At 34.2% G+C, this 24547-nt stretch overlaps 1 protein-coding gene across 1 annotated transcript; it reads left to right on the top strand.

Annotated features, from left to right (window-relative positions):
* The first annotated feature begins 17457 nt into the window (after window positions 1–17457).
* Window positions 17458–23976, top strand: LOC103343720 (E3 ubiquitin-protein ligase DIS1-like). Its single transcript, XM_008247362.3, has 4 exons — window positions 17458–17704; window positions 19908–20140; window positions 22490–22876; window positions 23093–23976. The coding sequence occupies exons 2-4, from the start codon at window positions 19931–19933 to the stop codon at window positions 23411–23413; spliced, it is 918 nt and encodes a 305-aa protein (XP_008245584.1). The 5' UTR covers window positions 17458–17704; window positions 19908–19930; the 3' UTR covers window positions 23414–23976.
* The last annotated feature ends 571 nt before the right edge of the window (window positions 23977–24547 follow it).

Consider the following 24547-nt stretch of genomic DNA (forward strand, 5'->3'; position numbering starts at 1 on the left):
TTTTGTGAGTTTATCTTAAAAAATTCACGAAAAATTATTTAAAAAATCAGAAAAATACACTGAAAATTTCTACATATTCCTTGCGACATTATCTTTGACTATGATACTCAAAAATTAAAGTTTGACATTAAAAAATATGAAGTATTAATTGGAGGAAGAGTTGTAGTAATGAAGACTAGTGATATTCAACTTAGTGTTATTGTTAGTATGGAAGCAAACTTGACTTTGTGAAATTATTTGAATTTTTCTCTTAGTCAAAATTATATTCTAAATCTCAGAAGATGTTGGAAATGTCAGAAGGAGTCTGAGTTATTTTTTGGTGAAATTTTCAGATTTATTATGAATTTATTATGATTTTTGGAAGTCAAAATATTGGAAAATATTAATAAATGGAAGAAAATGACACATGGCAGCGCCTGATGGGTGCGTCGTCAGCTTTTCCAACGAGTGTCAATATCTCATTGCGCCATGTAGTCATTAATGTTTCATTTTTGTGAGTTTATATTAAAAAATTCACAAAAAATTATTTAAAAAATCAGAAAAATACACCGAAAATTTCAACATATTACTTGCGACATTATCTTTGACTATGATACTTGAAAATCAAAATTTGACATTAAAAAATTTGAATTATTAATTGGAGGAAGAGTTGCAATGATGAAGACTTGTGATCTTCAACTTAATGTTATTGTTAGTATGGAAGCAAACTTGACTTTGTGAAATTATTTGAATTTTTCTCTTAGTCAAAAGTATATTTAAAGTCTTAAAAAATGTTGGAAATGTCGTAAGGAGTCCATGGTATTTTTTGGTTAATTTTTAGATTTATTATGAATTTATTATAATTTTTAGAAGTCAAAATATTAGAAAATAGTAATAAATGGAAGAGAATGACACATGGCAGTGCCTGATGGGTGCATCGTCAGCTTTTCCAACCTGTGTCAGTATCTTATAGTGCCACATGTCATTAAAGTTTAATTTTTGTGAGTTTATCTTAAAAAATTCACGAAAAATTATTAAAAAATCAGAAAAATGCACCGAAAATTGCTACATATTTCTTGCGACATTATCTTCGACTATGATACTTGAAAATCAACATTTGGCAGTAAAAAATTTGAAGTATTAATTTGAGGAAGAGTTGTAGTGATGAAAACTAGTGATCTTCAACTTAGTGTTATTGTTAGTATGGAAGCAAACTTGACTTTGGGAAATTATTTGAATTTTTCTTTTAGTCAAAATTATATTTTAAGTCTCAAAAGATGTTGGAAATGTCGAAAGGAGTCCAGGGTATTTTTTGGTGAATTTTTCAAATTTATTATAATTTTTGGAAGTCAAAATATTGGAAAATAGTAATAAATGGAAGAAAATGACACATGGCGGCGCCTGATGGGTGCGTCGTCAGCTTTTCCAACGGTGTCGATATCTCATAGCGCGTGTCATTAACGTTTCATTTTTATGAGTTTATCTTAAAAAATTCACAAAAAATTATTAAAAAATCAGAAAAATACACCGAAAATTTCTACATATTCCTTGCGACATTATCTTTAACTATGATATTCGAAAATCAAAATTTGACTTTGAAAAATTTGAAGTAATAATTGGAGGAAGAGTTATAGTGATGAAGACTAGTGATCTTCAACTTAGTATTATTGTTAGTATGGAAATAAACTTGACTTTGTGAAATTATATTGTAAGTATTAAAAGATGTTAGAAATGTCACAATGATTTCGGGGGTTTTTTATAGTGAATTTTTCAGATTTATTATGATATAAAGAAAAATTCAAATAAGTTCTCAAACTCAAGTTTGTTCCAATACTAACTACACACCAAGTTTAAGATCATTCCTCTTCCTCACTACAACTTTTCTTCCAATTATTAATTCAAGTTTTTCAAAGTCAAATTTTGATTTTCGCGCATCATAGTAGAAGATAATGTCGCATGAAATTTGTTGAAATTAAGGATGTATTTTTTTGAATTTTAAGTAAATGTTCGTGAATTTTTAAAGATAAACAGACACAAAATAAAACTCTGATGACCCATGACGCTACGCGAAATGACGTTTGTCAGAAGCACTGATGATGCACTCTTTTAAAAATCATAATAATTCATTAAATAACATAAAAATACACACCAAAAATTTCTACAAACTCAATGTGACACTTTCCACGTCTTTTGAGTTCATCTTAAAACATTCATAAAAATACTAATGAAGACTTTTGAAGCGTTTACGAAAGATATTTTGATGGCAAACAAGTAATGATGCAGCATTGCAATTATGACTTGTGTCATTTCTCTATTATTATAAAAATATAGGTAAAATTACTATAAGTTCCTGGGAACGACTCTTCATATTTGAATTGTCTAGGGAACCAAAGCTTTAAACAAGGGCCTGCACAAATGAAATGAACATAATAAAAATAAAACCAAGCTGCTAAAATTCCAATATTAAACCCAAAAAAAAAGTCACAATTTAACATTTAGAGGAATACTCAACAAAAAATGTAGAAGTACCAAACGTGTTTTAAGCAATATTTTTTTTTCTTTTCTATATTTGATTACTTTCACAGCAATCACGAAATCAATCCTCATCCAATCGCAAAGGCAACCAAAGCTTTAAACGAAGGCTGCACAAATTAAATAAACATAATACAAATCAAACTAAGCTCCTAAAATTCCCAAATTAAATAGCTGAAATTAAAATATGTTGCACATATTAAATATATCTCCTTGCAAAATTCCCTTGTGCTTTAGCTTAGCTCTAGTTGTGAGAGGCGGAAATGGGATAATGGTTGCCCTTGTTTTGAATAAAAGGGGAGGCAGAGGAGTGAGGAACATGAAAAAAAAGAAAAAAAGAAAGATGAAGTAAAGTTACCCCATATACAGCTTGAAATGATACATAAATGACCCATTATCCTTATAGACAACCTGAAATATTCAACAAACATGATACACAATGATGTCAGGATAGAAAAAAGTTTCCCATGTAAGAGGTGGTTTCTTAAGGTCCAGAATTTTAAACAAAATTGGAAGGGACATTGACATTCAAAAGTAAATTTAACAGAGATGTGGCATATGTGTCGTAGGGTGCATAACCATATCCATGATGATACATAAATGACTCACACATAAGAGGTGGTTTATCAAGGTCCTGAATTTTAAACCAAATTGGAAGGGGCATTAAAAAATACATATAAAGAACAAAGCTGATATTCAAAAGTAAATTCAACAAAGATGTTGCATATGTGCCGTAGGGTGCATGATGATACATAAATGACCCATTATCCTCATAGATAGCCTGAAATATGCAACAAACATGATACACTATGTTAAAGATCATTACACTTCCTCTAATTATTACTTCAAATTTAGATTTTCACAATCCTTAGTTGAAGATAATGTTGCAGTGAGTTTGTAGAAATTCTCCGTGTATCTTTATAACCTTTTATAAAAAAAATTGGGAAATTTTTAAGGTTAACACATAAAATTGAAACTCTAATGACACATGTCGCTCACAAGAATGACACCTGTCAGAAGCACTAACAACGCACCATTCAAGTGCTGCCACTTGTCATTCTCTTCCATTTATTACTAATTTTGAATTATTTAACTTCCAAAAATCATAAAAATTCATTAAATAGCAGAAAAATACATAAAAAGGAAAAAAATTCTACAAACTTCTTGTGACACTTTCTACATCTTTGGGGTTTATCTTTTTAAAATTAATTGTAGAGAGAATATAACAATAGTGGGTTCACATATAATGTAGAATTGGTTAAGTGGGAATTACCCCACATCTAAAGGCCACCAAGATTTCCTCAGCTTTAATAGAACAAACCTGATGTAGACAGCTTTGGCAACAACAAAAAAACCAAAACATAAGGCTCTTATCTTCATTAGGTATTTAATGCAGCAGTGAAACTATTCTTTCCATACCTGTAATGGCACTTGACTCTTCGTTGCAGATCACACCTCAAGGAACCAACAAGCAGGGCACCAGAAAATTTTCTCCATTTACACAAGGTTAGCCATCCATTCAACAGTTAAGAATGTAAACAATATAAACAAGAAGCAAACACAAAGAACAAGGGATGCACTTTCTATAACTAAATTCTTTCATTGTGGAGAATTAATGAAAGCACATATATAACCCTATAGTGAAGGATACATATGTTGTAACCCCAACACCAAACTGATCCATCATCTGCCATCACACAAGTAAAGTTAGAAAAGACATATAAAGCTGCAAATCTCCTGAGAAAATTGTCAATAGCTTAGCAAAATATAATGCATGGATTTTGAAGTGAAGCACATGCATCAGACCAGCAGCTGCTGTAAAAGATATCCTTGCACTTATAAGTCTAAGTTGTTTTTTCTGCATTGATTTGGAAACAAGATTATAACGTGGATCTTAGGGGAGAGTCACAGCTATCTGCTTAGGATGGGAAAGGAGATTCTTCACTAGAAATCCAGAACAATATAACAAAAAAACTCAGAAGAAAGTAATTATAAAAGAGATAAGAGAAATTGGAAAGTTAGAAATGGATAGAAAGCAAGAAAAAAGAAATGACCATCGCAAGGAGAAATGTTCCTCGAGGGATAGGTCCAGGCCACCTTTTAGCTTGGTTAGCCAAAGGATATGTTGTAGCAAGAGCAGCTTGCCACAAGCATTCTCCATGAAACACATTGTTTTCTGACACAGGATATTTGTGCCCATTCTGAGACTGGAACTCTAATGAAAATTTCTATTTAGGAGATGATCAGGAAGCTTTCCAAATGAATTATCAACTGACATTAGAGTTCTGCAATGTGAGAACCAAAAACATGAAAAGTTACTTCAATAAGAAAATCAACAATAAAATGGACAAATCTTCGTTTAAAACAAGGTCATAGTTTATGGTTTTGAACAAACACAATATTTTCCAAAGCACTGAAATTTCCAAACACAAGAATAAATCTTTATATTTGTGCAACACCAACATACCATCTAAGAATCAAAGACTGAATAAACTCACAACAATCATCTGAACAATTCTAAACGCCCATTTCATAATGGAATTTTCACTTTTTTGAGAACCCAATTACTAGTGAAAACATCAAAATTTGACTACAAGCTAAAACTCACCAACAAGAGCAAGACTGTGGTAAGCACCAGCGGCATAATAACCCAAAAGCGATTAAGGTAGAAAAGACTATTTCCACGTCCTGTGTAGATCTGAACCCTTAAAGCCCCAAATTAACCGAAATCCACCATGAACACCATTGATTTGTAAGGATCCCATTAAAAGTCCCAAATGGATGTAGCTCATGGAGATTGAAAAGTCCACTACCAAAGAGGGATGTAGCTCATGGAGATTGAAAAGTCCACTTGGAAAGGTATGGGTAAAGCTGATTGCTTTCATTATTTTAATATAATTTTGGGGCAAAAATATATCCATTCAAGGGCAGGATAAGAGACAATGCGGGAAAAAATGGAGCCTGGAAAAAGATAAATTTCGCGAAAAGTTTTGGATGTAAGAGAGAGAACAAGTTGAGGTGAGGGCCTTGTTCTAGTGCAATTGTATACAATTGTTTCACTTACAATTTCTTTTTGCAGAACCGCTAGATTAGATCCAATGGTGTTCTCATATAACGTTCTCACATAAGCGTTCTCACCTGATCCAAACCGATGCAGTATATCGCTATTTTGGTAAAGGTGATGCAAACAAGAGAGTGTGTAGCTACAGATATAGGATTAGTTAAGTTGGCTACATAAGATATGCTCCTCACTCTGCACTCGGGTTTGAATCTCTCTCTTCATAGTTTAGATTAGATTAAAGTAGAATATCACTTGTATCAAACAAAGAGTGTGTAGCTAAAGTTATCAATGGATCGGATTTTGATTTGATTCGATCCAAATTTGATGAAATTAATAGGAGATGATCTTGTTACATAATCTGATAAATCGATTATGTTTCGAATCCGCTAATCCGTTAAGTTAATGAAACAAATCTGAATTTGGCTTAATCCGATCCATAATAATATGACACGATTTGATATAATGTTTACTTATTTTTATTTTTATTTTTATTTTACTTATTAATGAGAGGAATTAAAACAAATAGAATAACATGAAAATAAAACAGTTCTTATATAGAAAAACAACAAAGGGGTGGAACACAACAACTGTCTTAGGCATACTTTCCCACAACCCAAGGAAGCGCACACCACCTCTATGTTATATCCCAAAAAAACTAGTCACTAATGAAGCTTCCTGAAATCGCTTCTGAAGCTCATATCAACCTAGTAGTTTACTGATTTGAGACTCACACACCAACCTAAAGTCAAACATGTGATTTTGCTTTCTAGATATTTCACTATTATTTATGGGCAAGATCGTTGTTTTCAAACATGATATTTGGTTTATAATCATAACAATAAAACAACAGTCCTTATAATATAAAATAGTATGAGGGATATGCAATGAGATTGGATATAAGGAGACATCATACTTCCACATAATTTCCTAAACTTTCCCGGTCATAGGATTATCAATTGGGCATTGATCGTGCACAAAGATTAGTACACACTATATCTACTCGATTGGGAGAATGACTAGACTCAAGTCATTACGTGTAGAGATACTAAGATAAGTTTCTAGGGTGAATGTCTTATTCATATGTCAAACAAGAACTCATAAGTTGCAATAATGCAAACTAGTCCTCATATGAACGAGTGTTTGTCTTTGAAATCATTATACGGTCATGTCGAGAGATATAATTCAAAAGGCGATCATCAAGAGTCTCGGTGAGCTCATTGAAGCAAGTGAATGTACAACAAAGGATCTCTACTCTAAGTGAGAGGAAAGAATGCTCCAAAGATATGATTGGGAAACCTTTAGTAATAGATATCACTAGAAAGGAAGTTTCTAAATATAACCAATGTAATCATATAAGTGGAGAATTCATATTAGGATTTTGACAAAAGTATTAATACCCTGATAATATGAATTAGGAGCACTGTAATAGAGAAGGACTCAATTGCACGACAATTCCAACTTTAATAGGTTATTCACCTTTCTACTTAGGTTGGGTAGCCATGAAATACTACTAGGTGTCACTCATAACTTGTGGAAGTCTTGTAAGGTCAAATTATAAATAGCCTTCACTAATAGGAAGAATTAAATTATGTGATTTAATTCACGCTCGGTTCAGAGCAATTGGACCTACCTATTGCCTCAATAGATGGAACCTATAGATCGCACACCAATAAATGTAATAAGAGGAATAAATACAGAAGATAATACATTGAAAGTCAACAGTCAAAGTCAAAGTCAACTCGTTTGTTTACAACAGTACACCAAGTCAAACACTACAGACTATGGTTAAGTGGTTAAGTCACAAATCATAATTAGATTGTTAATTATGAAGTTTGTTTGACGGTTTGACTCAGTTTGGGCTTTAAAGACATTTTGAGCCAAATGGCAAAATAGCCCAAGGACTCATTGGGTTTAGGAACAACCACTGTATGACAACACAAGTAAAATGAAGCCCAAAAGAAGCCCAAAGACCCCCTTGGTCGTCCATATTGGTGGGAGACTCTCCTTACACATGTGTTGGCTATATAAGCCACACATAAGACCATTTCTCTCTAGGGTTTGAGCCTTATAAGCTTTAGGTGTGGTGCTGAGAGAGATGAGAGATCATCTTTCTCTACCGTTGACTAAAACCAATCCTAAGAGGAGATGGCTAGCACCTCAACCCTTCTTAGTCATCTTCCTCATCTTTTTCACTATATTTGGTGTATATGAACTAGAGGGTACCTATTTTGGTATCTTTTTGAAGAATCAGTGAAGCAAGCATATGGAAAAAAGTTCTTCCTAAGATAAAAACTTGGAGACCATCCAATAAAGCTTTAAGGGTAAGAAAGTCTCATCATTTCCTCACTTTTTCTTTTTGTGCATAAATGAGATTAGACCTAGAAATATACTTCAGAAATTGGATAGCATTAGGCTCAATAAGAACTAAAATTTGCTTCCGCTTGTTTAAATGTTTGATTCATGTATGTTGTAGCCTAGGATTTAATGATTTTAAATTTAAATGCATGTTTCCTTCAACAGTCTCCCCCACTTAAATAGCTGACATCCTCCTTAAGGCAAAGAGTCAACTTAACAATCTTTGTCAAAATCCACACCTTAATAACATCTTTAGTAAGTGCAAGGAGACTCTCATATCGTTATTTACCTTAAGATTGAATCAAAATCAAGAAATATATGAAATATATAAAATTTCGTCACTTATGCATCATTTATTTTTATGTATTGATATGTTATATTTTGTTCAAAACTAAACTGACATTATAGCCTACATGAATAATGATTCAATTTAGGCTTTTGAATGATCGAAAAATGTTAAGAAATGAGAAAGTGATCCCAAAATAATATTACAAACATTTTTTTTGGGTGGAAAAAATGTAGAATCTGAAGCGTTCATGAGTTTTTCAGTCACCGGGAAATTGTGTTATGTTATGTTATGATTTTTAATCGGTTCTTTTACTTATAAATGACTTTAACATGTTTTTATAACTTAAATGCATGTTTATGAGTGGTTTCCATTCATTAAAAAAAGAACCCTTCGAAATATCAAAACTTCCAAAACTTTTATGCGTGAACGCCACCAGTAAATTCGAACAAACTTTGTAGATTAAAATAGTGTATCTCACTCGTTTCTTGAGGACTTCCCATGCAATTTTGGACAAGGACACCTCAGATAAACTTGCTAATCTATACCCCATTGTCAACAAAGCTTTCCATTCTATTTTAGCAATAGAAAAAGAGATTGATAAGTTGTTTGTGTCACCTAAGATGGCCATGGGTTCATAAGCAAGAAAAAATGTTGGTTGATATGGCAAGCAAAATGAGAGAAAAATACAACAAATATTGTTAAATTTGAAGATATGAATGTGTTGCTAGTTGTTGCTATTGTTTTGGACCCTAGATTCAAGCTTAGGCATGTGACACATCTGTTTAAGAAAGAGAAGTTTGATGAGACAGAAGTGGAAAACAAAAGCAATGAGATAAAAGGGGTGTTGATGGCTATGTATGAAGAGTATGCACCTAGATTGGATGGTGGAATTCACATGAGAAGTGGGAATGTGAATTCTGGTCCACATACAGTGAATGCAAATTCAGAAGATGTTGATGATATAATGGATGATTGGATAAAGGTGGTGGAAGAGAGTGAGGAGGCTGTGGTGGCACATGAAGTAGATACCTACTTGCAGAATCCTTTGGAATTAACAACCAAAGAGGTCTTTTTTGACATCTTGTTGTGGTGGAAGCTTAATGGTCCTGAGTACCTTTTGTTGGCAGCAATTGCAAATGATATTCTTATCATTCAAGTATCAATAGTGGCCTGTTTTAGTAGTGGGGGAAGAGTAATTGATGCATTTAGGAGTTCATTAACTCCTAGATCAATGGAGGTATTGATATGTATGCGAAATTGGTTGAAGGGAGATGACATTTCAACCAATTTAGAAGATGAACCTACTCCTGAAGAATATGAGTTCTGTTGAGGCCCAAAAAATTCACGAGAGGCCCAAATACATTTAAAGCCCAATATAACATATAATGTTGGTCATGCGTTAATCCAAGCTGTATTTTGAGAATTAATTCATTAAATAAACATAGAAATAATGTGCATGCCATGCCAAGTCAATAATACATTTTTCATATGTTAATCACCTACCAAGCTCACAGGAACTCAAGTCATGTGGTTTACGGGGCTTGCACAAGGGATTGTGGTGTAGAAGGTTACAGAGGTCCACAAGGCTCACGAAAGCTCTTGGATAATGGGAGACTTTGGGCTAGTTACTTGGGAGCACCAAAGTCCAAGCCCATTACTTGAGTTCTCCAATGTGGGTGAGCAAATGAGATATTTTTCAAGCACTTCCTTTTACCCATAGGAAATAGTCATTTTCCAAATGCCTAGCTTTACCCGTTGAAAACAATCCTTTTCTAGCACTCCCCATTACCTGCTGGAAACAAGCCGCTTCCAGCGCTACCTCTTATCCATAAGAAATAATCAGTTTAAGGTACCTAGTTTCACCTGCTGGCAAAGTCTAAAATATCGATGGTATCGAAAATATCGATAGTCCAAAAACACGAAAATTTCGATGGAAATATCGGGATATTATCGATATCGATAAAAATTCAATAAAAACCATGAAAATTGTAAGAAAAACTTGGAAATTTTTATTGAAACTTTGGAGGATGTTTATTTAGTTAATTATCTATTAGTTTATCACAAAAAATTGGAAGGAAATGCATTGCAAGATGGGTTTAACTGATTTAAGTTGATTATATAGCGACCTGACAAACATTGTGAGTGTAGAAAATATGTAGTAATTAAGGAAAGAAAATTAAACACACCATAATCATTTATATATAATGATTTACTACAATATTTTACACTTTATACATTGTATGGTAAGATACATAAGTGACTTAGTACCACATAGAGTTCTTATGAGATTCAAAATTTTCACTATCTGCCTCATCTTTATGTGTAGAGTAAGTGTATTATGAAGAGTAGTCATCAAATGATAAATCCCCAAAATAGTTTTGCATGTAATTGTTAACATGTCATCCGTATGGATCTGAGATTGGTTGACGTTGTCCATAAGGAAAATCATTTGAAGATTGGGTCTAAAATTCTTTCCATGAGCCGCTCGATTCTATCTCCAAAGGAAAGGTCAAAGACTCACATTCTCATGTGAAAATCTAATTCTTGCAGGAAAACAAAACAATATAATTGTATATATTTTAGCATATTATCACAAAATCATAAGTAACATGGTGGTTAAGGCGTTGGAGGAGTGAAATGCTAGGGGAATCCCTTTTGCGTGTGTGCTTTATGTTTTTTTTCCCTTTCTTTTTTCATTACATTGATAGTATCAATATTTTCGATATTATAGTGATATTTTGACAGAAGTGTGAGTGAAATTATTGACATCGATATTTTTTCAATATTATCGTCGATATTATCGATATTTATACGATATATGTATGGATATGTTCCGAAATATCCGTGACTCGAAAAAATGATAATATCCTCGATATTTCGTCGATATTATCGATATTTTAGACTATACCTGCTGGAAAATAGCATGCCTCAATGGTCCCTTTTAACTATTGGAAATAGGCTGGTTCCAGCACCTCCTTTTACCTATTGGAAATAAAGAAAACCTTCACCCTATACAAATTGGCATTCATGGCTCAGGCAAATGCCACCAATTTTTCTTCAGCCATCAAGCCCCCTCATTCGGCTGCTGTAAGCAACATAGCAACCATCAACCTCCTTCTTCAACCATCAGGCCCTTTCTTTAGCTGCTGGAGCAGCACAACAACTTCTTGCTTTTGGCTGCTGCAAGCATCCCAGCAGCCATCAACCCCTTTCTTCAATCATCACACTTTCTTCCTAGCTGTTGCAAGCACCGCAGTCATAACCTCCTCTCCTTGAAATCATTCTCCCTATAAAGCCTCAACAGGCATAACTCCAAGATTTTCCTTCCTCCTCATACCTTTCCAAGCTATAAACACCATAGCCTTTAAGCCTCAAGCTTTTCTTCCCATCCTCCTTCTTTTGAAACTCTTAAATCTATAAAGCCTCACCAAGCATAACTCCAAACTTTTCCTTCCTCATACCGCTCTAAGCTATAAACACCATAGCCTCATAGCCTAAATCTTTTCTTCCCATCCTCCTTCTCTTGAAACTCTTAAATCCATAAAGCCTCAACAAGCATAACTCTAAGTTTTTCCTTCCTTCCAAGCTGTAAACACCATAGCCTTATGTTGGGGTCTTTTTCCATTAGAAGGCTTGTTTGGGCTTATTGATTCTTAGAGTGGTGAATCAAGCCTTCATTGCTCATTTTTTGAGATAGTGAGGACTAGCCCCAAAGTATCCCGAGGGAGAAGCAAGCCCAAGGAGTACTTTGTTCTTCTTTCAGCGGCTGCGTGTTTTATGCTGATGTTTTCGGTAGCTAGACAAAAAGTTGGAGATGTCTGTGTTTTCTTACCTAAAAGGTAATGACTATGGTTTCAACTTAGCATGAGAGGATGGGTGTTTCAGACTTGGGAGGGAGCTTTTTGAGAGAGAGAGAGAGAGAGAGAGAGAGAGAGGGGAATGGAGATAAAGCATAGGTGGCTTTAGCAGATTTCCAACAGCTTGAAAAGCTCGTCAAGCTCTTGGGTGGCTTGCCAGAAGAGAAAAAAGGGAAGAAATAGAAGATTCCATAGGTGAGAGGTGATGCTTGCTCTCTATGGATATGTTTATAGGAAATAGAGGAAGAAGATGGAAGAACACAACGTGCAATTGAAGTTTCTAACAATGAGTAAGCATGTTTCTCGCTCTGGATGAGTTGAAGATGACTTGCTGATGTTGATATGAGATTATATGAGCTTGACATGAGAGCTTGGAGTGTGAGAGCTAAAGACCCAAAAGTTTAGCAAATGAGAATGCTTGTGCTTGACTTGGTATTAGATATGCTTGAGGTTGGGCATTAATAATTTGTTGTTTGTGGCTTTGGCTATGAGGATTTAAGAGTTCCAAGATAAGGAAGATGGGAAGAAAAGCTTGAGACTTGAACGCTATGGTATCTATAGCTTGGAAAGGTATGAGGAGGAAGGAAAAGCTTAGAGTTATGCTTGTTGAGGCTTTATAGGGAGAATGGTTTCAAGGAGAGGAGGTTATGGCTGGGGTGCTTGCAACAGTTAGGAAGGAGGTGTGATGATTGAAGAATGAGGTTGATAGCTGTTGGGATGCTTGCAGGAGCCAAAGCAGGAAGTTGTGCTGCATCAACAGCTAAAGGAAGAGCCTGATGGCTGAAGAAGAGGGTTGATGGCTGATGTGTTGCTTGCAACAACCGAATAAGGGGGGTTGATGGCTCAGCACGTGCATTGGTATACTCAAGTCAAAAAGATTGATTGATTAGTTGTTATTATTATACTCTGATGAAGTATATGGTGCACCAGCTTGTGTCATTTTCTTATTATTTATTGATCCTCTACCATTATTTTACTTAACACTTGCATTATTATATTGTATCATTATTTTGTTTAGTGCATGAGTCAAATAGTCACACCACCTTTTTGGCTAACACATGATATTCTATCAGCCTACTTATGGCTATGCATTATATTATTTATGTGGAGTTTGCGATTATCCGCTCCATAAAGTTACATTTGTGGATCATGCTGTGTAGAAGTTACACATTGCCAAAAACACATTATCACATGTTTTGGTTATTACTTTAACCAAGTCTTAATCATGTATATCTTTTTCAAAAACAAAAAAAAAAAAAAACAAAAAACAAAAAAGCTTCATCTTTGCAATCTAAGCTTAATTCATTTGCATTGTTAATTTCGTTTACTATATCATTCAAACATATTGATCCATCATTCAAACGGATTGATCCATCCTTCAGGTGGAGTAATCCATATTTAATATGTATTAATTCACCTTTCAATTTTGCATCTCTAGCAAAATTTCTCACGGCCTTATTTCATGCACTATTCACTTATCTTATACTTCTTATCAGTTCGTATTGATCCACCCTTGTGTTGATCATCCATGTTACACACTGTAATGTAGATGCCAACTATGCATGCTCAGTACTAAAACAATACCTGCTCGGCATGCTTATGTCAATTATGTTAGTCATTTGTAAGCTACAATGCTTATATTATTTTTGTAATCATCACATGCTTTGGTCATGTAGCATTATATCAGTCAAGTGCAAAGGACCCGAGCAAGGACGGACCCACAGTGGGGTCACTGGGGTCAAACGACCCCATGGAGCCTACTCCAATTATCAGAAGCAAGAAATAGCTAGATATTAGAAATTCATTTAAGTTTTTAGTTGTATGCATTCAGTTTAAATAAACAGTAATTGAAAAAAGGGGCAAACACATGAAGAATAATGAAAAAAATAAATAAACAGTAATTAGAATGAAGTACAACAACCACATAATTACATAGCCTCAAAATACATCCAACCAACCAAATTGAAGTAAACACTTAAATTTCAGGATTCTAACAAATAATTTTAACATTACAAATCATGAAGCCTGAAACTTAAACTAAATGCATACAACCAAAAACTAATATGAAGTGCACAATGAAATCCAAGTAAGTACAAAGGAAAACATGATTAGACATTCATGAAACCCATAACTGAAATCAGAGCGTTACCTGAGAAAAAAAAAAAAAAGGAAGTGCAGGGTGTCTTGCAAGTCATGTTCATGCTTTAACAAATCATAAACTAAAGAGAAACCATATGCATATGCAAGAAAAACAAATGCAATTTAGGTAAGCAAAAGCAGAGACAGAGAGAAAAGAAAATTTGTTAATTTGTTTCAGTTTGCTAAAAATATCCAGAAGATACACAACTCAATTAATAATATTTCAAATGGCAGTTTGACTACTTTGAGTTTAAATATCAAATAAAAGAATAATTAAAAAACTCATGAGGAGCATGCCACTGATTTGTGACATGAATATAAGAAAGAATCAACATATTCATAAAGACATAAATCCAAATGGTTGAAACTGCTAAACAAAGATGTAGTTCTTCTTCCTCAAAAATCCCAACTTCCGTGGTATAAAAAGAAATAATTTATTGCACCCTTAATCCTCATATCAGAACAATCATTTGGTAGGCATGATTCAAAACCAAGATTAGTGAGGCCCGAATCACCATCAAAAGGGCCAACAGATATAATGCAGCCAAGATTAGAAAAACTCAATTATTATAAAGAAAAAAAATGGATATAGGGAAAAGTTAAAACAAATGAAATAGATTCTTAAAAAAAGGAAATGCCAAACCAACAAAAATTAAACTTAAATGCATGTTCTAAGTAGTTAGTAGGAAGACCCAAAAAAAACCAAACTAATGTGAACTTTCGATTTTAGCAACTAAGATGGAGAAGATTGAAGAATTAAGAACCGCAACAACTACACATCTCATATAAAAAATCAGAAAATTAGAATAGATGAAAACCATTTGGTGAACCAAAAACAAAACCAAAATGAGAAAGAGAGATTCATACCATTCACATTAAACCCATCAAATCTAAATGCTTTCTTCATTGGTCCTCTAGAGAAAGAGCATATATAATCAAAGAAATTCCATTAGGATCAAAAAATTATAGATACTAAACAGATCAAACCTAAAATGATTTCTTCATTGAACTAAAAAGAGCCAAAATTGAAGCAAAAATTCCAACAGGAACCAAAAATTAGAGACAGAGACAGAGACAGAGATTCGTACCACTGGCATCTTGATGCTCAACAGAAAGAAGATTCATTGAAGCAAAAAAAATTGAAAAGAGTTGTTGTCACTAGCTGGCCCAGGAATTTTTTAGGGGAGGTGCAATTTTGAAAGAGTAAAAGCTTTTATAAAAATAAATTGAATATAAACATATCATAATTGATCATATCACGATTCGTGCATTGCAGAGCCTCTTCTTTCTCGAGTTTGCTACTGAATACTTATCATGAGAGCCAAATCAGAAAAAAAAATAAAAATAAAGTAAGAAGCAGATTACAAAAACAAGGTGGGGAAAAGAAAAGAAAAAAAAGAAGAAGAAGAAGAAACGAATTTGCTTTTGGTCAAGAGGGGAAAAAAATGCAGCAATAGAACCAATTGATTTCCTTCTTTTTAAAAACCTTTTGTAATCCTTGTTTGAATAAGAAAGAAAAACATGTTTAAAGACTTTTTAAAGCCCACGAAATGCAAGCCTAAGCATGTGTTTTAAAGTCCATGAATTGTAATCCAGTTTCCTCTTCTCTTTTCTTGTTGTTTATTTTTTGGCCTGGCCCAAAATGACGTTGTTTTGGCCAGGCATGCTCTACGCAGTGCAACTAACAGACTTTGGCTGAGTTATTTTGTCGGTCTATTGATTTTGGAGGCCTTATACAAAGAGAAATGTTAAGGACCTATTTTTATAAATAAAAAATAGAAATTCACAATTCACAAATAGAACTAAATTTTTTCCTTAGAGTCATAGCCAAACCAATTATGTGCCTTTTGAAAAAATGAAAATAATAATAATAATAATAAGACGTTAAAATAATAATAATAATAATAATAATAATAATAAGGCGTTAGAGTCAAAGCCCAATCAGAACCCAATAATATGAGTCATAAGGTGACATGAAAGGTAGGGATGCAGAGCAGCCACCATCTTGTTGTAAAGAACGTGAAGGAGCCCACATAATCAAAAGAAGAAAAGAATGAAGCAATTTGTCTGCCATCTTCCCTTGTAACCAACTGAACCTCACGGATGCTTCAGCCTATTTAAAGGTTTCATCCCTTCATTGCTAGACAGAGAGAAGAAAGGAGAAGTGATAACACACTCAGTTGAGAGAAGAAAAGAGAGTGAGAAATTTGAGAGTTAGTGAGTTTTATCTAAGAGGAAATTATATCAGTGTAAAAACCACAAGAGCAAATACAATTCTACTCCCAATATTCAGTGGTATTTTTCGTACTCTGATTATTTTTATAACACATCTCATTTTTTAATTATTTTTTATTTGGTTGCAATTGAATAGGATTAGACTATGCTAAAAAGTAACAAAATGCCCCGTTTCAATTTAAAATCAAACTAAGTTATAAACGGGGCTGTTTAATATGAGAGAGAAATCTAAAAGAAACATCAGCACACAGTCGTCTTCTTCCTTGCGCAATTGCGGCTCTGCAACTCCAAAAATTTCAAGGTTTTCCCTGCCCTATCTTCTTCCTTTGGAGGCCCTGTGTAGTTGCACAATTCGTATAGGCTATGGGGCTACAGAGTTCACAACCACCAACCAACAAAGGTGCAATTTGAAGCACGTACAATGGTTTTTCCGTAGTGAAGGTGCAATGCATCTCCTTGCGCTTTAATGGGTCCGCCATGTGTAATGGCACGAGGATAATGGGTCGTGTGGGAAGTGTTAAAACTGACATGAACTGTAGCGGATTTGAGATGGGAGTGAGAAATCAACAATGAGTTTCCCTTAAATTTCCATTGTGATCTTTGGTTTGACGATTATCGGTTTGCAGCGTGTCTTTAGCTTTTGTCTTTTCTTATATTTTTTTCAATTTTGGTTATTTGCTGCATTTGATTGTTTTGCCCCCTTTATATTGGATTTGTTAAGGTTGACCTTTTTTCCCTATTATCTGATTTTTATTTTTATTTTTAATTTTTTAATATAAAAAAGTGTGAATTTATCATATTATTATTATTTAATTAATAATTTTAATTCTTAATGTTTAAATTAAAAAAATAATATAACAAATTCACAATTTTTTATATAAAAAAAAAAAAAAAAGAAAATCTATATATATAAAAAACAAAAGAGAAAATAGTAAAACGTTCAAAATACTGCACGGGAGTCGCGGCCGCACTCACTTGGAATTCCACTTCGACTACGACAACTGACCTTTGCCCTTTTGTATTTTCTCGAGAAAGTTCTCTCCCCTAACGCCACGCTCCTACCTCCCTCTCTCTCTCTCTCTCCTCAACGGCTTTAATTTGAAATTCTTTGAGCTCGCACTTCCGCGTCTCTCGTCAATATATTACTGCACTGGGCAATTGCGGCCACCTACCAGACCTCTTTCATTTCTTCTATTTCTTTCTCCTGGTGTCTTTGCTCTCTTCAATGAGTTATTGATTCAACTGCACCATCTCAAGGTATTGTTTTTATCTTTCTACACCTTTGATTTGTTGGGTTCTTTTTTTCATTTTCTTTATGGGTTTTTTGTATTTTTTGGCCACCCATTTGGAATTTATGTAATTTAAGGTCGAGAAGTTGCTATTTTCTGTGAAATATATTTTGGAATATTCTAGATCTCTTGTAGATTTGACTTTGAATTTCTCTTTGGGTATGCGATCTTAGGGCCGTTCTAGCATTTGGACAGCCCCATCTGCCACTGTTTTTTTTTTTCGATCTGCTTGATCAGTTACTTTGTTGAATTAGCTTCATGATTGTGCGATTCTTATCTTTGAATTTCACTAGCTTTTGTCACTTTGTATCAAATTGTTCACTTTGTTAAATTAGCTTCGTGATTGTGCGATTCTTATCTTTGAATTTCACTAGCTTTTGTCACTTTGTATCAAATTGTTCACTTCGGTTTCTCTTAAGGGACTTTTGTTGTAGTTTTACTTGTCGAAAAGAAACCATAAGGAACGTTTCATCACAGTCGACCTTAGTACTGATCTGGTAAGACTTACCATTGTTTATGCAAAGTGCTCCATTCAGGAGAGACGGCTTCTTTGGGAAAAACTAGTGATTGTGCGATTCTTATTTTTGAATTTCACTAGCTTTTGTCACTTTGTATCAAATTGTTCATTTTATTGAAAACTAAGGGCCCGTCCGGTAACGTTTTTGGAGAATGTTTTCTTAGAATATTTTCAGAGAATGAAAACAAGAAAACGAATTTGCATTTTCAGGAAATGAAAATGCGTCTGGTAGATTAATTAGAAAACATATTCAGAAAACAAAAACAAGGAAAACGTGTCTGGTAGTACAATTTGAAATAATAATATGTGAGTTCTTTTTATGAAAATGTTTCCCATGAGAATGAAAACAACTTTTTTCTGTTTTCTACAAGTACACATGAACTTGTTTTTATTTTATGAAAACATTTTCAGTGTTTTCTGTTTTTGGGCTACCGAACGTGTTTTTGCCTCATTTTTGTTTTTTGAAAATGAAAACAACTCCTTAAAACGTTACCGAACGGAGCCTAAATGTTTCCGGATTTTCTTGAGTTTTGAAAATTTGAGTTTAGATCTGCTTGATCACTAACGTAGTTGAATTCTTGAATATATTTAGAGGTTTTAGGGTTCTTTGATATCTGAGCACTGCGAGGTTGATAATTTATTTAAAATTAAATCCTAAGGGTAATGCATAATTTTAATGGATCGTTTCTCATTCTTGTTTTTAATAATTGGCCAATTCAGCTTTGTCCCCTCTTTGTGTGAAATGCAAATACCGAAAATCGTTTTTTCTTATTTATTTCCAAGAGAAGGGATTTCATAATTTTTTATTATTATAGATTGGATTTTATGAAGCACTGTTTGATGATCGATTGATTTTCTTTGGATTTGGAAAGAAGGCCAGAAGTTGAAGTAAAACAAATTTTTATGGTAATAAATTAATAATATACTTGGCATTTTAGCTATTTCTGGTTTTTGTTATACAATAGATTTGGTAAGAGAGCTTCCCCTTCTCTAGGTTGGTATCCTTTAGAGCTTGTTGCATGGATTAAACATAGTGTAAAATAAACTCCTAGTCCTTGGAAGTTGGCCCAAATTTGTATCTGGTCTTTATTTTGTTAACTGTTATAATTAAGTTTTCCCCTCCTTCACTCACCAGTTTACCATTGAAGTAAGGGTCTTACTTGTGCCAGAGTCACAACTTTCATTTCAACATATGTTAGTTGACGTAGTTTTTGCTTATTTAGCAAACTTAATTGCTTCTAAGGATGTCAACACTCATCATAATACATGCCATATGGCTCTATAGTCAAATGTACATTATTCAAGTGGCATTTGTTCAGTCAGCTTCCCATTTTCATGGGATTAGGCTTTCAAACTACTCCCAATTGAACCTAGCCAATTAAAAGAAACGACTTGGTTAAAATTTGGGCCATATTGTGGGTAACAAAAATGTAGTTTAGGTTAGCCATTAAGTATATATGCAAAGTTGAAATTTAATGATTCTTGTATATTTGCCTATGAGTACCACTGGAGTCAACTCTGTAAGGATACGCCCTTCCTTTTCATTCTCTTTGCACGGTGTTTCCTATAGTTCTTGTTTTGTATCACTATTTATCATAACTCATTGTTGCAAGAAATACTTGGAATTGAATTTTGCTTTATATGTTCGGCACAGTGTAAGCAGCTGTCCGTGCTAGCATGGCATCTGGTAGTCCATTTTTCGATGATGTGCGGACCAAATCTGAGGTTATTGATCCTCCTCAAAGTGAAGACATGATGGATGTTGGAGAAGGTGTGAATGATGCTACTCTCATCCCGTTAAAACCTAATGCGACCGTTTCTAGCAGTGTTCGTGAACTTCTGGAGTGCCCTGTGTGCTTAAATGCCATGTACCCCCCTATTCATCAGGTTTGATTAATTTTAACAATTTTGCTTATGTTATGAAATTGGTCAAACCACTCCCTTAGTTGTCAGTCTAGTGTTAATTCTACGCATTCATCAGGTTTGATTAATTTTAACAAGTTTGCTTATCTTATGAAATTGGTCAAACCACTCCTTTAGTTGTCAGTCGAGTGTTAATTCTACTCATTCATTCAAGATATTGTAGTAACTGAATCTAGCATGCTTGTCACTTGTTTCCCTGCGTTTGGTAATAATTCATTTTTCATTCTAGTGTGTGGTTAGGGCTTACTTGCTTAATACAAATTTTTGGGAGGGTTCTCTTTGGAAAGTGGTAGATGAGGTGCTATTATTTGCAGTTTTGGGGAGGGTTCTGTTGTGCCATTATTTGCAGCTTTTCGTGCATTATGAAGTGATCCAGTCTCCCATTTTCTTTGCACAGAAAAACAGTTAGCTATGCTGTTTGGTTGTATTTTTTCAATTCATCTGTCTACTTTTGTTGATGTCAAATTTTATCTCACTATTTGATTAGTCTCATTGTGTAACTCAAATATGGGCTAAATATGGTCTAAGCCCAGAATTAGATGTATATGGGACACTGTTAGGATAGTGGGCTTGTAGGACTAACTTGAGTCTGTGCAATTTCCCCTGAACTAATGTGACATGCTCATTCTATAGGAGCTGTTTGTCAATATTTTGTAAAATGAAAAACATATGCATTTAATTGGTCCACTTGAAAAACACAAACATTAGTTTTTGGAATTCTACTCCCAATCTGTATGTTAATTTTGATAACGATATGAGCTAATTGATGCGACATGACTTATAAAAATACAACCAATTTTTTTTAATTCTCTCACTCAACTCTCAAACTCTCTCAATCCCACTACTCTCTACCCTGCTACCCACAACTGTTTCCTCTCTTCTTACATGTTTTCTATCTCTAGCATAGCCCCACAAGCAACTCTCCTCTCTCACTTTCTCTGATGGAGCTATGGGGACCACAATTGTATTATGTAACAAAGTCTGGTTCATTGTTGATGACAAACCAAACCATAAACTCTATCCTCAATTTCACAACGTATTTAGTGAAACTTTTGTGCATTTTTTGCAAGAAAAATGGAGAGTGCAATGATAGGAAAAAGAAGAGCCACTAAAGCTGCAGATTTTGTAGCACCTTTGGATTGCAGGAAGACGAGGTCTATCGACTGTGTTATGGCATTCCTATCTTCCTTAATAGAGATGAGTTCAGATCTATAGAACATGGAAGACTCTAGAGATCCTGGTTCTTTAGCCTGAGTTAGGAGTCGTCCCCTTGTTTTGTTTTGAGCTTATGGTTTGTTTGACTTATCTCCATAATTGTGGTTATGCTTTTGCCAGATGTAATTTGTAAAATTGTAAATTTTGTTCTTTTCTTTTATTTCTATTAATTACAGTAAATAACGATTTTGGTACCAGATGTGTTTTCATTGTTCTTTTTCTCTAGGACAACTGTTTTCTGATTACACTACCAGACATGTTTTTGGATCCGGAAGATGCTAAATTCAACCTCTCTTTTTTGTTGTGCAAAAATGTTTTAATCTATTTTTTTGGTGCAGACATTACCAGATGGGACGTCACTTTCTCATTTCAACCTTTATTGATGATGTCTGTCATGTTTATAAGTTTGTTTCATTATAAGTAGACTTGTTTAAAAAATTTCAATGTTATAAGTTTCTTATCTGTATAAATTTTTTAGTGATAAAGTACCTAGGAAGTAGATTTATGTATGCAAAAATGCTTAGTGCATGGAAATAATCTTCCAACGCTCTATGGCCTTTTAGGAGTTGTTTTCTTCCAATAACTAGCATTAAATTAGCTATCACAACATGTTGACTGCTATCTCTGGAAAGTAGAATTAGATACTGTCATTTGATAAGAAAATTACCTGTAGGAATATTTTGACTGTCTGTTTTCTTTTTGTTATGTTGGTTCCCATGAACAAGAGAATGTCTTCATTGAGAGTGAAATAGTTATGGTTAATTTGCGTATTTTGGTAATTAGTGATAACAATCAGGTTTAAGCGGTTTTGTTCTTAGAAATACAATTACTCCAGCATGTCACTTCTTTGAGGGCAGTGACTACTTTTTAAAAGAATTGTTTCTGTTGATCTGTAAAAAGCAGGCTGTACAATTATCCTAATAATTTTGTTGAAAATGTGCTATATCAGTGTGTGAGGCACTTTCTGAATCCATTCTGATAAATTGTGCATGCACGTGCACACACACATACAGAGGGCCTAACATATGTAATAAGAATTTCAATGTTCCAAATTAGATGCTAGCTTTTTATCCTGATTTGCATTCTCCCTTTGTGCAGTGTTCAAATGGTCACACGTTATGTTCTGGTTGCAAACCCAAGGTTCACAACCGGTGTCCCACTTGTAGGCATGATCTTGGTAATATAAGATGTCTTGCATTGGAGCAGGTGGCTGCTTCTCTGGAACTTCCATGTAAATATGAGAGTTTTGGTTGCATGGGCATATACCCTTATTACAGCAAGCTAAAACATGAATCTCAATGTCTACATAGACCCTATAACTGCCCCTATGCTGGTTCAGAATGCACTGTTATTGGAGATATTCCTTATCTGGTGGCCCATTTGAAAGATGATCACAAAGTTGACATGCACAATGGCAGCACTTTCAACCATCGCTATGTAAAATCAAATCCCCATGAAGTTGAAAATGCTACCTGGATGCTAACGGTATATTATCACCGTCCTTGTCTCACTAATTTCCTTTATCCTTCTTGGCTTCCCCACTTACAATTAATTTCTCAGCCAACTCAGAACCTTGTAATATTGTTATTCTGTCTCCCTTTGTGCACATTCCAGACATGGAACCTGGCATAAAAGCTTTGATGAGTTACAACTACGTTGAAAAGAACAAGGGTAAAGATCTATATCTTTTCTAATGTGCAGGTTTTCAGTTGCTTTGGCCAGTATTTTTGTCTACATTTTGAAGCTTTCCAGCTTGGGATGGCTCCTGTCTACGTAGCATTCTTGCGGTTCATGGGCGATGATAATGAGGCAAAGAACTACAGCTACAGTCTAGAAGTGGGTGGAAATGGGAGGAAGATGATTTGGCAGGGGGTGCCGCGTAGCATTAGGGATAGTCACCGGAAGGTTCGTGACAGTTTCGATGGTCTCATCATTCAACGTAACATGGCTCTCTTCTTCTCAGGGGGAGACCGGAAGGAGTTGAAGCTTAGGGTGACTGGAAGGATATGGAAGGAACAGTGATAGTAGTCTCTCCCTTAACCTCCTTCCTTCAATCTTTTTCTATAGTTTAGTAAGGTTAGTCACTTTTCATTGGCTATAAGTAGTCTCTTCTACCTATGTATTTTTTGGAATTTAGGAAGCAAACTCTCTTTGCTTCTAGAAGGAACTCTTATTCTAGAATTAAAATCTCTCTCTGTACTCATGCGTGAAGAGAGAGGAAGGGAAGGGAGTCCATAAATCACCGTAATGTCCAGAGGATGATCACTCGTGACTTAAAATTGTCAAGTACAACGCAAAACTATAACTACAAACTTCACTCTTGCACGTTCATATCGAATCGAAGGCATGATTGCGTGCATGGATATCCCACTTGTTTCGAAGTTTTGAATGAAGAAGGAAACTGAATACTTGTTTTCGCGAGGATGGAAGTAGCAAACACTGTTGTGGTATATGGAGGCTTTACATGGTCATCTATGCTACTAGCTGTTATTAATTGATTGGATATTACACGTCAATGTAGAAAAAATAATTAAATATGTGTATCCCTAAGCTCCAGTACTTTATGACATGGTGTTTTTAGATTAGCGATGACATGTCAATGCTCTGCAAAATAGGTGTCTGTGTACAAAAAAAATAACATAGAAGTTATAGACTAGAAAAAAGTATTTTAGAAAAAGATATTTTCTAATGCTTTTTTTTCATATGTCAGTTTGGATTGGATATGACATGGCACTTTAGAAAAAATATTTTCTAATGTATTTTTTAATATAAAAATGTTGGCAGTTTCTATTAGAGCATCTCCAACAATCTCTTCAATAACTTTCGAATTCTAAAATACGTGAGCGACATCACAAAAACCTCTTCAATCTCAGTTATCAAAACTGCAACTTATGTTTCTCTTTTCATGATTGGTAAGTTGACTTTGACTCTTCAAATATTTAATTTTACTTGGAAAAACAAAACCTACTTTGAAAATGTTAAAAACATGCATTTTTTCTTTTCATATAATAAATACATAGACATTTTCACATGTTTTCATATTTTTCTTTATTTTCCATGATATTGCATTACTTGATTTGAAGGGGATTGTTGGAGCAAAAATGATTCTAGTAGCAAATAAGGCTTTTCAAATTGACACGTAAATCAACAAATTTC

The sequence above is a fragment of the Prunus mume genome, linkage group LG5 (assembly GCF_029339155.1).
Source record: "Prunus mume cultivar Tortuosa linkage group LG5, ASM2933915v1, whole genome shotgun sequence".
NCBI classification, from domain to species: domain Eukaryota; kingdom Viridiplantae; phylum Streptophyta; class Magnoliopsida; order Rosales; family Rosaceae; genus Prunus; species Prunus mume.

What these genes read in the sequence shown, in the direction of transcription:
- LOC103343720 (XM_008247362.3), top strand. Translation starts at nt 19,931, where the DNA reads ATGGCATCTGGTAGTCCATTTTTCGATGATGTGCGGACCAAATCTGAG. An exon ending in TGTACCCCCCTATTCATCAG is followed by an intron (nt 20,141 to 22,489) that starts GTTTGATTAATT and finishes CCCTTTGTGCAG; the next exon opens with TGTTCAAATGGTCACACGTT. An exon ending in ATGCTACCTGGATGCTAACG is followed by an intron (nt 22,877 to 23,092) that starts GTATATTATCAC and finishes TCTAATGTGCAG; the next exon opens with GTTTTCAGTTGCTTTGGCCA.